The sequence below is a fragment of the Chelonus insularis genome, unplaced genomic scaffold (assembly GCF_013357705.1).
Source record: "Chelonus insularis isolate UGA/USDA-ARS -01 unplaced genomic scaffold, ASM1335770v1 contig_75_pilon, whole genome shotgun sequence".
Classification (NCBI taxonomy): domain Eukaryota; kingdom Metazoa; phylum Arthropoda; class Insecta; order Hymenoptera; family Braconidae; genus Chelonus; species Chelonus insularis.
The window spans coordinates 895,872-912,554 of NW_023276737.1; the positions used below are offsets into that span (position 1 = coordinate 895,872).

The following is a 16,683-nucleotide window of genomic DNA, read 5'->3' on the forward strand; positions in this document are numbered from 1 at the left end:
GTGAATAAAATAAGAATGGCAATAATTTAATAATTTTCGTTTCTAATCAACAAAAAGTCGAAAGAACTTTTAATTACTGAATATTTAAATGATTGATTTTATCAATCGAATCATTATTATACACATGAGAAAGTATTTGTTGATAATCATAACACGTATGACGTTGGCATCCGTCTATAGGCGTTTCGAATTAGATAATTCTGTCGTAACAATTCAAACCCATGCATTCTAAATCAATTGATTGAATTCCTATTGTACTGATCAGCATTCAAAATTATTGGTTGTAAATTCAACAGTGTTTATAAAAATTTATCAACTATCAGCTATTGAAAATGTCAACCTCCGTAGTCATCTACTCATCGTAAGCATCACCATTTTTCCGTGGATAATAATATTAATAAGGAAAAAAATATTAAAAGCAGATTGGAAGAAAATACGTGAAGTGGAAAATCTTGTAGTCTCTCGAATGAATGATCAAAAGCAATATTGCACGAGTGAGATGTGAGAATGGTTTTAATAAGTGAGAAAAAATACGTGTGTAAGCTATCTGTGCCTTGTAACAAACTATGAATGTATATATAAAATATTATATATATATATATATATAATATATAAACGAAACTTGTATATTCAAGCTTTTATATATTACACCTCTACTTTTTTTTCATTTTAGTTTTATTTTCATATTAATTCCTTTTGAGTTAACACTTAAGGTGTAATAATAACAATATTTTCATTTTATTTTATTAAAAAATAATGAATTTAAAAATTTTTTTGCACGTACAAGTTCAATAAATTTTACTATTCTCTTCTTGAAGTCAATAATTTATAAAATAAAAATATATTTATATAATATTATTCAAATGTTTTTATCATAATCAAAACAAAAAAAAATATTTATTTTATTCACATATTTCAGAAAAAATCCGGTGGTGATAAAAAAAGACATATTTTTCAGTTCAGTTATTACAATATTTTATTTACTCAATTCTAATTGGAGTTAACAGATTTATATATGTTTATAAAGAAGTCTCATTTAAATAAAAAATAAATTTTTTTTCAATTTAAAAAGTAATTAATGTAAATATTTAAAACCGATTTTCTTTCACTTTTATCACAGTGTACAAATGTCACATAAATTTACTGCCGAGGCATTTAAATAACTGGTACATTAAACTGATTGGCTACAATAAGTAACCTCGAATAGTTCAATTAATTGAAAAGTACGAACACAGTAAGTCAAAAGAACAGATTTCTATAGTCTTTTCATTTAAAGATTACTAATATAATATATTGATCGATGTGTTAAAGTGGGACAAGCACGTGAGATGAATGAAAAATATTCTTATCATTGCGCTTGAGACAAAAGAAATGATAACTCAGAAGATGTTAGTTATTATTCTATCATGCAATCATTGAGTTTCTAAATGACTCGCGTGTCGATATATCGCATGTATGCAGTTAATTTAAAATACTTTATTTCTGGTATAATGACAAAGCAATATTTTTTTATCATTATTTTTAGATTCTCATTTAATTTCTAGAGATAAACATTACACAATCCGAAAAATACACTGCTAAATTATTTATCAGTTTCATTATAACATTTTACGTCGATAGACTATAGTCGAGACATAGCTCATTTCATGCTTTTATTGTTTTTACCTGTCTAATATAATTGTTTATTTTATTAACTATACTAACTGTCATCTAATGTAAAACAGATAAAGATATTAATTAATTTTAGTTTGTAAATTTGTAATCCTTCATATATTTAATTTATTATTTCGAAACACAAAAAATTCAACAAATTGTCAACAAGACCTTATAAGGTCATATACGATTACTAATTAAAAAAATTATCTTATGAATTGTTGTAACAATTTTTAGTTGAAAATTGTTACAACTTCTTCAATTAAAATTTTAATCGACCTATCTAACGTATAACTATATTTATTAGTTTTTTTGCAATCGATCATGAAAAAAACATGAAGTACTATTGACATTAAAAATAGCATTGGATTGTTGAAATTAAAGGAAATAATCAGATTTTATTCTTTCAGCTGGATGAGTTAATAAAAATATTTCTCAACAATCAGTAGTACTCCACTCATCTAGGTATGTTGTTCAATTTTTTTTCTCAATAAATACTACACAACTATTTGTTTCAACAAAATAAGCTATGTTATTTAAATATATATAAGCAATAACATTTAATACTGATAAAAAAATATTGCATAAATAGAAAAACATTTAGCATAGCTCTAAAAACTGTCTGACTCATGCATTGATTTACTTAACGCATTCACATTTTTTTCTTTTATAAAAGAATTCTAAAATGTTCATGAACAAATGATGAAAATGGAAAAAAAAAACATTTTTTTATCGCCGATAAATCGTAATAATTACAAAACTTTGATAATTGCATTCAAAAAATCTAATTTTCCCCATTAATCTGCCCCGCCTCCCCTGCACTTAGCCACGGGGCCATTGTACTGGGTCCAAGCTTGTGGTAAAGGCGGTCTTAGGTGGGTTGGTACAGCCCGGCCTCGTAGCAAAATTGCAGAAGCCTGTCCGTCCCGACCGTCTCAAGGATGGGTGCGTCGGTCTCAAGGTTCCCTAACAGGCGCTGCCTGGGTTCCCTTAGCCCCGAGCATTCCCTTATCATGTGGAGAGGCGTCTCTTCCTCCTCACCACACCACCGGCACGCGGATTCCTCTCCGCGTCCCAGCATCTTCATATGGCGTCGAGTTAGCCAGTGCCCTGTGACGGTGCCCACGGCCACTCTTAGCCTGCTTTTATCCAGTCCGATCAGGTCCCTACTCACTTGAGTTGTGGGTTTCCTGATGAACGCTCTGGTGTGCCTCATCCCCGAGGTCTCCGCCCAGTAGCTGGTGAATCTTTTGTGCAGCCACTTGTCCCCCAGCGCCTTTACAAGTTCCCCGGGAGCGTTTATCTCCACTGGGCCCCTGTCACCTCCGCCGCTGGCGCCAATACGGGCCAGCCTGTCAGCTTCGGTGTTGCCGCGTATACCGCAGTGACTTGGTACCTTTAGCAGCTTCAGTTTGTTGCGGCATGCCGCTTGTTTTAGTACCCTTCTGCAGTGGTCCACGAGTTTTGAACAGGTAGCCACTTGCGAAAGAGCCGTTAAGGCAGCATAGCTGTCACTGCAGATATAGATATGCTGCCCAGTGCAATCTCTTTTGGTTATATGCATAGCGCATAACAGGATTGCGTACACCTCTGCCTGGAACACGGAAGCGTCCTGGCCCAGGGTGTAGGATTTCTCCACCCGTGGTCCCCCGCACCAGATTCCGGCTCCGGCCTCTCCCCCCTTACACTTCGCCCCATCCACGTACCAGACAGGCCCCTTGGGAGTAAGCGATTCCTCGCCTTCCTCCAGCCAGGTCCGTCTGTCCATGAAGATGACTTCGTATCCGGGTGAGAATTCTAGCTTCCTGGGGCAGCGATCGACCTTTTTGCCACTGAGTCCCGTAGGGTCCTCCGGGCCCAGAATCGCCGCATGCCCAGCTCGAAAGCTCGTCCACTGTCTATGGCTCCTCAAGCGGATGGCCGCCCTCTTCGCTAGCACCTCCACCATCAGTTCCGGCGGAGGGATGCTCAGTAGGCAGCCCATAGCTAGGGTTGGGGTCGTCCTCAGGGCTCCCGTTATACCTAGCAGTGCCGCTCTATAGACTTTATTTAGTTGCTTCCTGCAGGCGTTCCTCCTGACGGAGGTCCACCATACTATGGAGGCGTAGGTTAGTTGGGGAATGACAACAGCTGTGTACAGCCATTTTATTGTTTTCGGCTTCAGTCCCCATGTAGCGCTGAACATTCTTCTGCAGGTCCAGAAGGTAGCCGTGGCCTTCTTGACCTGTTTGTCCACATGTGCCCTCCAGTGGAGCTTCCTATCTAAGGTTACTCCAAGGTAGCACACTGTTTCCGAACATTTCAGCTGTTTGCCAAAGATGGAGGGAGGCCTGAACTCAGTCCTCCTTCCTCTTGTGAACAGAACCAGTTCAGTTTTGCTCGGGTTAACCCTGAGCCCTCGAACCTGGCACCATCTCTCAACGACGTTGAGGGCCGTCTGCATTCTGAGCGACAGACTACCCAAATCGTCGCCTGTGACCGTGATGGCCACGTCATCAGCGTAGCCTTGAACGCTGAAGCCCGCCTTTTTCAGGTTCGTAAGAAGTTCGTCCACCACCAGGGTCCACAGCAGGGGAGATAGGACACCTCCCTGCGGGCAGCCCCTGGCCACTGCAGCTCGAACCTCTGTACCTCCTAAATAGGCGATGGCCGTTCTACTGGCGAGCAAGTTCATGATCCATCGTGCAAGCGTGACGTCTGCTCCGAAGTTCTGAACTGCCTCACCCATAGTTTTGAAGGGTGTGTTATCAAACGCCCCTTCGATGTCTAAAAAGACCCCAATTGCCGACCTGCCTGTCTCCAGGGCTCTCTCCAGGCCTCCTACGAGGTCATGGAGGGCAGTCTCTACAGACTTGCCACTTTGGTAGGCGTGTTGTGCTGAGCACAAGGGCCTGGTGCACAATGCGCTCTCTTTAAGGTAACAGTCCACAAGCCGCTCCAGCGTTTTTAGGACGAAGGAGGTTAGACTTATGGGCCTGTAGGCCTTTGCTTGGTCATAGCGGTCCTTCCCCATTTTGGGTATGAATACCACCCTGACCGTCCGCCAAGCCTTAGGTATGTAACCCATGGCAAGGCAAGATCGGTAAATATGTACCAGTCTGCGCCATAGTCGCTCCCCGCCCATTTGCAGCAGAACCGGATAGATTCCGTCCGTGCCTGGACTCTTGTAGCGATCAAAGGTACCGACTGCCCATTTTACCCGATCATAGGTCACCACCCGCCTGGCGGTTTCCCAGTCGGCCCTTACGAGCCCGCCTGGTCTATCAGCCTCGCTTGTGGTTTCTTGCACCGGGGTCGATCCCGGAAAATGCGTTTTAATGAGGAGCTCCAGTATGCCTTGATGGTCGTCGACCATCTCTCCCTCCGGAGATTCTAGGCCTCGGAGCGCCACGTTCCTGCCGGGGGTGATCAGCTTGCGGATTCTGGCTACCTCAGGTAGGGCCTCCAGTCTCTCGCAAAAGCTTCTCCAGGCTTGCCTCCTTACTGACTTGATCATAGACCTGAATCTTCTCCGTGAGGTTTTAAATTCAGTCCACATCTGATCCGTCTTGAGCTTTTTTGCCCTGTTGAAGAGTCTCCTGGTTTCCCTACGAGCCTTTTCAAGCTCCCTGTTCCACCATGAGACCCTCCTGCACTCCTGCATCACCCTGGCTGGGCATGAGCAACTATAGGCCCCTGCAATAGCGTCTTGTAGGTCCAGCACTGCCTCATCGAGGCCGGCCGGAGACCCTACACGCCCTTCCGTTCCGGGTTCCCCCATGAGTCTTTCTAGTTCCTGCTTGAACAGGCCCCAGTCAGCGCTTCTTGGGTCCCTACGGAGTTGCGGTACCACGTTGCCCACTTCCCCTGTCAGGGTGAGGTTAATGCGCCGGTGGTCCGACAGAGTTTCCTCCTCGTCCACCTCCCACTTCCTGACGAAATCATAGATTTTCGCCGTGGCGACAGTTATGTCGATGACCTCCTGCCTGACCGAGGTAACAAACGTAGGTTTGTGCCCTCTGTTCAGGACTTCTAGGCCGTGCCGAGTGAGGTATTCCAGCAGGCTAGCCCCTCTCTCGTTAGTGTCGCTGCTGCCCCAAAAGGTGTGATGAGCGTTAGCATCACATCCTAATATGAGCTCGCAGTTCGTCCTTCGGCAGTACTCCACGAGTCGTTTGACCTCCTCAGTGGGTGGTGGTTCATCAGAGTCATAAGGAAGGTATGCCGAGCCGATAACGACTTTGATCGGCTCCCCTCCCAGCTCTATTTTCACCTGTACTGCCGCCAGATCCCTTGTGCAGTATTGGCTGAGCCCCACAGGGTTTAGTTCTCGTCTCACGAAAACGCATGCCCTAGGGTCCCTATCACCTTTACCGCTTATGAAGGATCCGCCTTTGGCGTCTCCCTTCAAGACCTCTCCCTCCCTACAATAAGGTTCTTGGATCAGGGAAACATCTGTGTGCTTCACCGCTAGGTCTCGACAATGTAGTGCCGCGGCCGTGTAGCAGTGATGCAAGTTAATCTGCGAAATCTTTAACAGCCCCGATATCACAGGGATTCCGGCGCCGTTTGATTTCGCGTGTTGGGAATAGGATTGGGATGCGGGAGCGTAGGAGGAAGGTTAATCCTGCGTAGAAGGGCCAGCCATGTCGCCGTCCCTTCTTGCGCCCTCTCCCGTAGGAGGGTTACCCGTAGGTTCTGCTCCAGGCTTTACCATGTCGGTCAGCCTGATCTGAGACAGGACCCTCCCCACCCTTGCCAACTCCTGGTTCTTCGTGGGTCTCCCCCGTGCCCCAGGAGTTGGCGTAGCCCGTCCACTGGTCCGAGGTTTGCCTTCTTCACAGTTCGCTTTCTCAAGCCCCTGTGATGGCTCCCTCGGAGGTGGAGGGTTGGTGGGCCCTCCTGGTGCTCCCTTCTCCTTCGAGGTAGAGGCTGCGTGCGTTTCCGCCCGCCTCCTCTTTCCTCTCGGAGGGGGTACCACCTTGGAGGTCCCTGCCACCGGTAATTTCCTCTTTCCGGGTTCGGCCTGCCTCCCCTCCACAGCCTTTGGCGCCTCGAAAAATCGAGCTCTGCCTAGGCCGCAGTAAGGACTCATTCCTAACCCTTTCAAGAGCTTTAATGACTCGTCGTCCACGCCAATGACTAAGCTAGTCAGTGTTGGCGTTGCCTTCGTGCTCCAAACCCGCCAGAGGTTGGTATGCAGTCCGGCATTTTGGCCTTCGAGTCTTTTCAAGATCACCGCTGGATCCACCGGTGGCCCGGGAAACGTCGCGGTGACCCTGGAGAGTCTTGGAACTTTCTCCCTCTCGAGAACCTCGAGGTTTACTCCTTCCAAGACCTTTATGGAGGGGACTGTCTCCTTGAGCCATGTGGCTGCCCGTTCATCAGGACAGTTGATCCACAGAAGCCCTCTGTCGAGTTTGTGGCCCTCAAATCCCAGAACAGTGCCACTTTTGATGGCATCGTCCAGGGCCCGAAGAAGTCCTGCCAGCACTAGTTCCCCTTGCTGCTTGCTGAGGGTCGCAGAAGGATAGAGGTCCGGCGCGATGGCCACCCTCTTGCCTCCCGCAGCCGCTTCAGCAAAGCTGCTAGGCCCAGGTGCTACGCGAGCCTTCTTCGCTCGACATTTTGCGTCGGGGGGGGTGCAATCCTCCGACCTCTGCCTTTTGGTGTTACCCACGGCTTCGGTGGAAGACCCCGACTTGGTGGAGCTAGTGGCCCCGGTCTCGACCTTAGGGTCAGTCCTGGTACCACAGGAAGTTGCTTTGCCTCCAGAGATTCCGCCGGTTACCACAGGGGCCCCCGGTTTCCTCTGATTTGGCTCAGCCTTCGCTCCGGCTGTGCTAGCCCCGGATTTCTCCAGTTCCAGCAGCTTAGCCTTCCTCAACCTCTTCCTCGCTGCCCCGCAAAGCTTTTTCTTATTGGGGCGTGATGGTGGATCAGGTTTATCGAATTTCTTCCCCTGATCCTCCTTGCCGGTAGCAGGTCGTTCCTTACAAGGCAGCTCGGTTTGCACCTCGCCGTCCTCGCTGGTTCGTCCCGCCTCGGCTTTTCCAAGTCCTATTTCTTCGTCAGAAGAGATAGGACCCCCACTACTCCGAATGTTGTCAAGATCATCCATTCGAGTCCCACGAGTGATGAGGAAATAAAGGTCCACCTGTGCAGAGCCTCTTGCACAGGTAAGGCTAGCTACAATGGGGGGTCGCCTGGTACCCCAAGGGCATCGTTTGCGACACAGTGTCCCAGTGCCATTCAGTCTTCAGCACGATGGCTTACACCTTGACTTGGGGAGTTGGTCCACGGTGCCTCTTAAAGTGTGTACACACCCAAGCTGCACTTGCCAGCGGCTTCCCTCGTGTTTGCACTCGGTACGCCTCGCGGCCCCCGAGGCCTCCACTCGGTACTACCCGGACAATGCTCCTATCCGCCACCTGGAGACGCGCCCGGTAGGTGCTCAACCTATGTTCCACTCACTCGTTTATAGAGATCGTGGAACCCCGGGAAAAATCTAATTTACTCTAAATAGAAAAATTTGTTTATCGTAAATGAGTCAGTAAAAAAATTCCTATTTAGTAAAAACTTAATTTTTTCATGTTATTTCTGATCAAAATTAAAAAAAAACCGACTCTAATGAATTTAATTGAAAATTTGACTAAAAAAATTCGAATCATCAAGTTTATTTTTATTAGAATAATTTACACGAATTAATAGCACATCAAAATCAGACATGATTAGTTTGATATTGACAGGTGCAATGGCTATGCTTAGAACGGAATGTATCGATAATCAGCAGATTATATTACATTGGAACTCTGCAACGAGGAAGTAGGACAATTATTTTGCAGATGAATGCTCAGCAAATCAATCGGTTGTGAACCACAAAATTGACGCATCAGTAGCAAATGCATTAACATCTGGCAATACTTGTTCATCTCTCGTAGTTCAACATCCTCTCTTGATATCTTCATCATTGACATCTTTAATCATCACCATATCACGTGTAAGACATCAATTAAAATGAAATATTATCAGCAATAATTAAGATAATCATAATATACATAAAGTCGGAATGTTGATATATAATTAAAAAATTTGATCGTCATCAATAGATCATTATCATATAGTATATATATATATATACATATATATAAATAAATACATATCAACTATCAGAGATTCCGTATACTAACGTGATATGTACATTGCGTACGACTGGCAATAATGATAATCATTACAAAGAGTTGATCGCATACAGATAATAATTATCACTGGTGTATTGAATCTCGTCTTTGTGTCAAAGCTTAATTACGTATTTGTATAAACCAAAAATCACTGATTTTTCTTTATCACATAAAATATTATTGAAGTGCTGAATTTCACTCATTACACTTTCATATACTCATTGAAATTTATTTTAATTCATCATGATATGTCCTTGATGATTTCTATATTATTTTATTGAACACAAGGAACACTAGTTTATATTGCTGAGTCATGATAGGTTGGTAAAATAGATGAACCTGTCTTAAAGTGAATTAATGCTAGATCATTTGGCTTATTAATAATAAGAAACCATTGCAAAAATAGAACTAACGTCATGATTCTGGGATAAGAAATTCCACAATCATCAGTAATGTTGATCATAATGAACAAGCATTCTTCCTTCCTCTAATTGAACATTGCGTAATCTTGGTTTAAGACTGATGAATGATTGCATGTATTTTTCCATAATTCAGGAAGAAAAATAACAAAAAGCTGCTGACGTCTAAAATAAGGATAAATAAGTCTACTATTCGGAAAGAGAAATGAAAACGAAAAAGAACAAAGTCATTGATTTCCTGATGTGTTTTATATGTGTGATAAAAAAGAAGGATTTTAGCAATGCATTATCATATATGTCCTGGAGGAAATGACGATTGTGTACGTCCAGATGATTAATCTAAACACACAAGTTAACTTGCGTGCAAAATTTCTGAACACTGAGAGAGTAGGGATTCAGTATAAGAACAATTTACTGTACAAGATTGAAAAGAGAGTGGGAAAGACACCGTACGGTAGTTGAAGTCTGGTTGGTGACCAATTTATATACCTCGTGTTTGAAGTATTCAAGTCATAACTGCTATTGCCTTTGCAAGTGAAACGCATAAAGCTCTAAAATTAAGTTAAAAGAATGTAATTGTATCAACTGATCAGAAAATAAATTGTGTTGAAAATTACTCGTCATGAAGAAATGGTCTGTGATAATTTTTAATTTAGTGTTTTTATCATTAACGTGATTTGAAAAGTATTTTTTAAATTATTTCACAAACAGGAATAATTTTTCAAGTGACATAGTTTGAAGATATTTAATTCTTACAACGTGAAAATAAGCAGAGAGATATATTTGAGGTACGATTTTAATGATAAAAAGAAAAGATAAATGCGTGTTCATTGAGAAAAAAAGAGTAGTTAAAAAATCGCACAAGTATTGAATAACGATCAAGTGTTTGACTGAAATCAATATACAAGTAACGGAACTTCTTTTTTAAGCGTTAAAGATAAAAAGTATTTAACCACATTAACGACAAACAATGTAGTCAATAGTTATACACGATTAAAGAAAAAATGGAATTACTCAATTGGTTATGATAAAGAGAATAGTTAAATACACTTAGACTTATTTCAATCCATCAAGATAATAATTAAAATTAGCTAGACTTGCATAATTGTCAAAATTAAAATTGAGTATTTCATTATTTTAAGCAATCAGAGTTAATTTAGTTTGGTTTTTATTGAGTCAACTATCTATAAATTTGAAACAATAAATAAAATATCCTGTCAGGTGTCATTTTCTTATCTTAAAAATGATTTATATATTACCATAAAGGAACGAAACCTATTTACCAATTTATTCTGGATCTGAAAAAATTGACGTACTTTTAATTATTAAGCACGAGGAAATTTTTAGTTCATGGAATATATTATAATTTCCAATATTGAATAAGTTTAAAATGGAAATAAAACCGGTTATAAGATAATTAATATGTAAGTCTCGTTATAAAAATGCACCTGTCAAATATTAGTGCAAAAAATGTTAAAATAATTTCAGAAAATGGCGTAAGTTTTCAGTAGCTTATCCTAATCACACATCGACTCATTGAAAAAATAATCTAAGGATTGGTCATTCCTGGTTTGATAATCGATTTTTGTAATCAACATTTCTACGATTTTTTTTAAACAAAATATATTTTTTTCGATTGTATTAAATATCAAATATCACGTGCTAATTCATATCGATTGACATGTATACGTGCTGCTCAAGAATTCTTACAAATGTCGGGGATAAAAATATAAAAATATTTAGTCTGAAATTGAATTTAAATAAATGTCGATGATCGCTCTTGATAACTGAGTTTGATAGGTGACTGATAATGTTTAGATTATACACAATTATCTCTTTCACAGACATTTCTCTTGCTTGTCAGATCAAGATTTGCATGAATTTTTCTCTCAGCAATATTTTAAACAAGCGTACGATATACAATATAGCCTTATGAAATAATTTTCAGCTATTATCATATTGTAATTAAATTGATTACAAATCATGATGAAAATAATTTAATTATTGCATCACATTCATTAATGTTTGTCAATTCTATTGTTATTTTTAATAGTTAAGAATGTAATTTAATAAATACATTTATTTAAATTCTTTATCAGCCAAATACTCCAAAGAATATTAATAAAAAAATTTCACTCAATTATTTCAGTAAATTAAAAATAATCTTAATCTAATTCAATTTATGATGTTTTTATCAGCTTTGAAAAATTACTTATTCAAAATAACTATTTTGAAAATTAACATAACAAATATAATTAAGAAAATTGCTTTTGCCTTCAAGCTCTAAATTACTATGAAGATCAAATTAATTTTTAATGTATTCATGTTCTTTTAAAAAAAATATTTCTAAAAATTACATCGAATAAACATAACAAATTCTAACTTTGATGTTACCTAACGAAGGTTTTTTTCTTTTTAACACACTGATTTCGTGATACTGCTACTAATTGAAGCAATAAAAATTATAATAAAATTTGGTTCTACAACCCGTAAATTACAGATTTCAATGCTACGATCTTTCAAGGTTAATTCGAATGTTTTCTTTCAGAAATTCTTAAATTATCACGATACAGTTTTGTATATGACATTTTTACAGTTTAAAAAAATGTAATGAATCAGTGTATTTTCCTGAAATATTTTATGTTATTTAGTAGGACTGTAAAAATATTATTTTTACATCATGTAAATAAAATAGTTTAAATAAAGTTATCAATCAACACGTAAGCACGTGTTGGTGACTCCAATAGCCTTATATGACTTTACAAGGCCACTATCAATGAATAACACATTAAGTTGTTGAGTACCACTGCTAAATGACAACTAAACTGCATACATGTAAGATTTTAGAGCTAGGTGTTTATGAGTAAACAAATTGTGATAGAATTGAGTACGTTGAGTATAAAAAATGTCAAGGATATTGAGCCTTGTGAGAAAATGGAAAGTTATCATATTTCATATTCGTTAAAAAAGTCTAGACGCCAAAAATCATGAAATGTTAAGGTTATGACAGAACAATTGTAGGTACCCTGGATTAAAAATTATGATAGTCAATTACTAATCAAAATTATTATTATTTTGCAGATGATATATTTTATAACCATGAAGAAGTTTCTATTTATACCACTGTTTATGCTTTTGGGTGAGTTGACATCTATTCTTAACAATCTTTATTCTTGTTGAATGCATGCAGTCATTGGGTTTTTTTATGAAAAATATATTTTGTCTATTTACAGCAGTCCAATTTGCTAATGCTAATTTAAGAGTTAGTGTGCAAGATTTAAGGATCCTTATCCATGAAAATAAATCATTTGATGTTATTTTAGAGTGAGTATTTTTTTTAATGAATAAAAATTATCAATAAAGAAAATTAAGAATAGGCGAATGAACGATTGATAAACTTTTTTACAGAAATAGATTACCTACTACAGTCAATGTGACTTTTGATGCTCAACATGCAGGTTTAGTAAAAATAAACCCTCCAACATTCAATATCACAGCGAATGATTCCAGATTAAAATGGAGTATTACTGTCCTTGCTGTGTCTCCTGGATATTCAACAGTCAGTGCCAATGTAACACCTAAAAATGTGACTGAGTAAGTTCAACAGTGAAAAATATTGAAAACTATTTCAACATTACGTTTTTTGTCAAAAGAATCAAAATCAGTATTTGAAAGAAAAATTTAATTAAATTTTCACTGAAAGCTTTGGGTTCAATGATAGAAAGCAAAAAGTTAATTGAAATATGGAAAATTTTCTGATGAAAAGTTGATTAAAAAATTATAAAAAAGATTTAGATAATCTTTTAGCTTTGTTTTAATTGTTATTAAGGATTACAATCTGATATTGACATATTTACAAACTGACAAGTAATTTCACCGTGGAGCGATAGCCTTTTGACTCAAAAATGTGTAATCAACAATGTAGACGTTCAATGTGGTCAATGATTTTGACAGACTATGCCCTCTAACACTTTATGTCATATCGTTGACCTTTCAGACTATTATATAAATGAATAGTTTACTTAAAAATAAAGTGTACAGCTTCAAAGATTGCATTTGTAATGAAATTGCAGTGTCAATAGCTACTTAGTATGATATATAGTCAAATAGAACTAAATTAAGTATTTCTAAAAATCAGTTGCAGTATAATTATTATTGAAAAATGGGATATTTTAAAATAATTATTATTCCTCAAGATGAACTGAGAAATTTTTCACATCTAAAGTACGAATTTAGTGACGGGTATCTCATCAGTAAACGTGTTAATCAACAAATATATTTTTAGTGAATTATCAAAATACTTTTCAAGTGTAAAAACAGAATAAACCAGCAGTTTTATTTGAATTATTAAATTCTTACAAAATGTTGCTTAACACAACTTGTCATAAAATAATCCATAACTGTTAATTTATTCAGAAATTAAAAATTAATTAATTTTATTAATATTGCAGTTTTTCTGAAGCCTTTGTGAGAGTGACAGTGGAGAGATCTCCTGTTTTATACCTATTAAGTGAAGTTGTGGGTTGGATTTACTTCCTAGCTTGGAGTATAAGTTTTTATCCACAAATTTACATTAATTGGAAAAGAAAAAGTGTTGTGGGATTAAACTTTGATTTTTTGTCGTTAAATATTGTAGGGTTTCTTATGTACTCCCTATTTAATTGTGGACTCTATTGGATTCCAGAAGTTGAAGTAAATTTTTTAAACAATTTTTCAATAATTCTAGACAATTTAATTTTTAGCATAGATTTTATATTTTTAATATCATCGTGATCAATAATATTTGACGACTAAATTTTTTAAATTAAAAATCCGATGAAAGTTAGATGAGCTTACTTTTATGACCTGATTAGAAAAAATTAATTAAGCTATTCAATTTATTTACAGCTTGAGTATTATAAAAGATATCCAAAAGGATTGAACCCAGTTCAAGTTAATGATATTTTTTTTGCAATACATGCTTTATGTGCAACTGCCTTCACTATTGGGCAATGTTTTGTTTATGAGGTAAATAACTTAATGAATATTATTTCATTAACTTAATTTATTCATACTAATCTATAATTTTATGTTTATTATCTAGACTGGTACGCAAAGAGTCTCAACAACAGCACGCTTTATCCACTCATTTTTCCTTATTTTCATCATAGTATCGATCTTCCTAGGAATATTCCATGTTATTGCATGGCTAGATTTCCTATATTTTTGTAGTTATATTAAACTTGCTATTACGCTAATCAAATATATTCCACAAGCTTATTACAACTATAAAAGACAATCGACAGTTGGATGGAGTATCGGGAACATATTTTTAGATTTCACTGGTGGAATTTTATCTATGCTTCAAATGATTCTCAATGCATATAATTACGGTAAGATATTGAAAAATGTTCATCATGAAAATAACAAAAAATTTTAATAATCATACTTGATAACATTGAATAAAAAATTGAATTATAATTAAAACCATTTTTTTAGATGATTGGGAAAGTATTTTTGGAGATCCGACGAAATTCGGATTGGGATTTTTTTCAGTAGCTTTTGATGTGTTCTTCATTTTCCAGCACTATGTGCTATACAGGTTGGTTTATGAAGTTAATAAATTAGACTTGTTAAAAGCAAATAAATTATTTAGATTAGAAACGATTTTACTTAAATTTTTAACTGCAATATTTCAAAGACAAAGTTGATTATTTTAACATTAACAAAATACTTGTGTAACAATATGTATAAATTGATAAACATAACAACCTCGATAATAGCTTCATTCGAGTAATTGATAATGAGCCTTCTAATCTAAGTAATTTTCCTAATAATTATTATTTGCATGATTAAAGTTGACAGTTGATTTCTATAGCTTATTTAAACCATGCATGCATGAAATTTTTATCGAAAAGCACCATGTTTTTTTAAAAATTCTAATTAACCCATTAAAATTTTACTAACTGTTTTATCAATGAAGCTTAGTTTTTGCTTGTGTTACGTAAAATTTGTGGTATTGGTATATAAAAATTGACAAATATCGATCATTCCAGGCATGAATCTGATTTACTAAAATCTAATACATTCGTTGAGGTGTTAACATGAAAATTAATTCAATAAATACGAATGATCAAGTAGGGAGCTAGACAAGCTGGCTTTTTAATTTTTCAGGCTTCAAAGTGGAAATATGATTGATCTTAAAGGGCGAATATAAACTGAATTCCAGTTATTCAATGAAAATACGCATTTTTGTAGAATTTGTAGAAGAATCATTGTAACGAATCATGTTTGTACTGAGTGTTACATTTCCTCACCAATCAATTCATTCTGGTAGTAAGAAATGTTTTTTAATCAAACATAAAATATTTTAATTAAAAATGAATGTAAAAATCTAGTCAAAGCATTGTACAATATTTTTACTTGTTTAGAATTTTATATATTTATTTACAATAAGATTCAATATAGGCATGATGCATGATATATACAGACAGCAATAAATTTGTATAATATATAAATGCATGAACGAAATATAATTAATTGAGATATTTCATATTTCATTTTGTTTGTTAATAAAGCTTTAAATTACAAAATGAATTATTTTCAATTATTTTCAAACTATTGCTAAGCACTGAAATATATGAGTACAGGAGCTTAGATTTTTTCCCATGCATTTTGTTGTTAATCATTACTATTATTAATTATAAATGCGAATATATTGAATAGAAAATTTTCTACAGGGATTCTCTAAAGTATACTGAACTACCTGGAACCTGTCATGAAGAATGCCAACCTGCAGACTTATCAGAAGCTACAAGCTCTACGTCGAAAATTTTTACTTAATATTCCTAAAGACTCGCTAATTTATTTATCAATTGATTTTGAAAATAATTATTCTTATTTATATTTTTATATTCATGAAAATATTATTTTGATATATCTAAGCTAATTCTCATAAAAAAATTTATGCATTTTTTAATTAAATTTAAAAAATAAGAATGCTTCTTACCGGCTGGTATTATAAGCGTTTCTACTCCAATATAATTTTGAATGTTATTTGTGTTTGTTCGTCACTTTATTTACACTTTATTATTTCACACACATATACCATGTCATTAACTTCGAAAAATTACAATAAAATTACATTAAATTATTGTTTTTTAATCGTCTAAACACCACAACGCTAAGCTATTGCACATTAAACAATAAGTATCCTTAAAACTATTGCTTCTACGAATGTTTAAAACAACTCTTTCTGATTGGCTAGAGCATACGAGAAGATTACACCGACGCTTTAATACAAACACCAGGTGTGACGACGGTGATCCAAAAACGCGGGAAGTATTTTTTTAAATTAACGACTCAGAACATTTCTCACTGCTAAATATACCGACTCATGGTATGTTCCATTAATGTTATCGATAGAAAATTAGTACACACGAGCTATAGAACAATTTGTAGAGTTTGTAAAA

The 16,683-nt window shown here is 36.6% G+C and overlaps 1 protein-coding gene across 11 annotated transcripts; it reads left to right on the forward strand.

The window, feature by feature from the left end:
- Positions 1-2,099: 2,099 nt before the first annotated feature.
- On the forward strand, positions 2,100-16,681 carry Ctns (Cystinosin). Of its 11 annotated transcripts, XM_035090243.1 has the most exons (10): positions 9,515-9,865; positions 9,944-10,020; positions 12,314-12,371; positions 12,466-12,556; positions 12,641-12,826; positions 13,684-13,924; positions 14,120-14,239; positions 14,316-14,604; positions 14,711-14,813; positions 15,952-16,123. In XM_035090243.1, exons 3-10 carry the CDS (start codon positions 12,314-12,316, stop codon positions 16,052-16,054), a joined length of 1,191 nt encoding a protein of 396 aa, XP_034946134.1. In that variant the 5' UTR covers positions 9,515-9,865; positions 9,944-10,020; the 3' UTR covers positions 16,055-16,123. The 11 variants fall into 11 exon arrangements, with proteins under 11 accessions (XP_034946136.1, XP_034946143.1, XP_034946141.1 ...); XM_035090245.1 differs by lacking the exons at positions 9,515-9,865; positions 9,944-10,020 and adding an exon at positions 2,100-2,118; XM_035090252.1 differs by lacking the exon at positions 15,952-16,123 and adding an exon at positions 16,479-16,681 and having other exon boundaries at positions 9,508-10,020.
- The last annotated feature ends 2 nt before the right edge of the window (positions 16,682-16,683 follow it).

Excerpts from the sequence above, each read along its gene's own strand:
- Ctns (XM_035090245.1), top strand. The coding sequence starts at position 12,314 with ATGATATATTTTATAACCATGAAGAAGTTTCTATTTATACCACTGTTT. Across the intron at positions 12,372-12,465 it reads ACCACTGTTTATGCTTTTGG|CAGTCCAATTTGCTAATGCT; the intron begins GTGAGTTGACAT and ends GTCTATTTACAG. Across the intron at positions 14,605-14,710 it reads TCTCAATGCATATAATTACG|ATGATTGGGAAAGTATTTTT; the intron begins GTAAGATATTGA and ends CCATTTTTTTAG.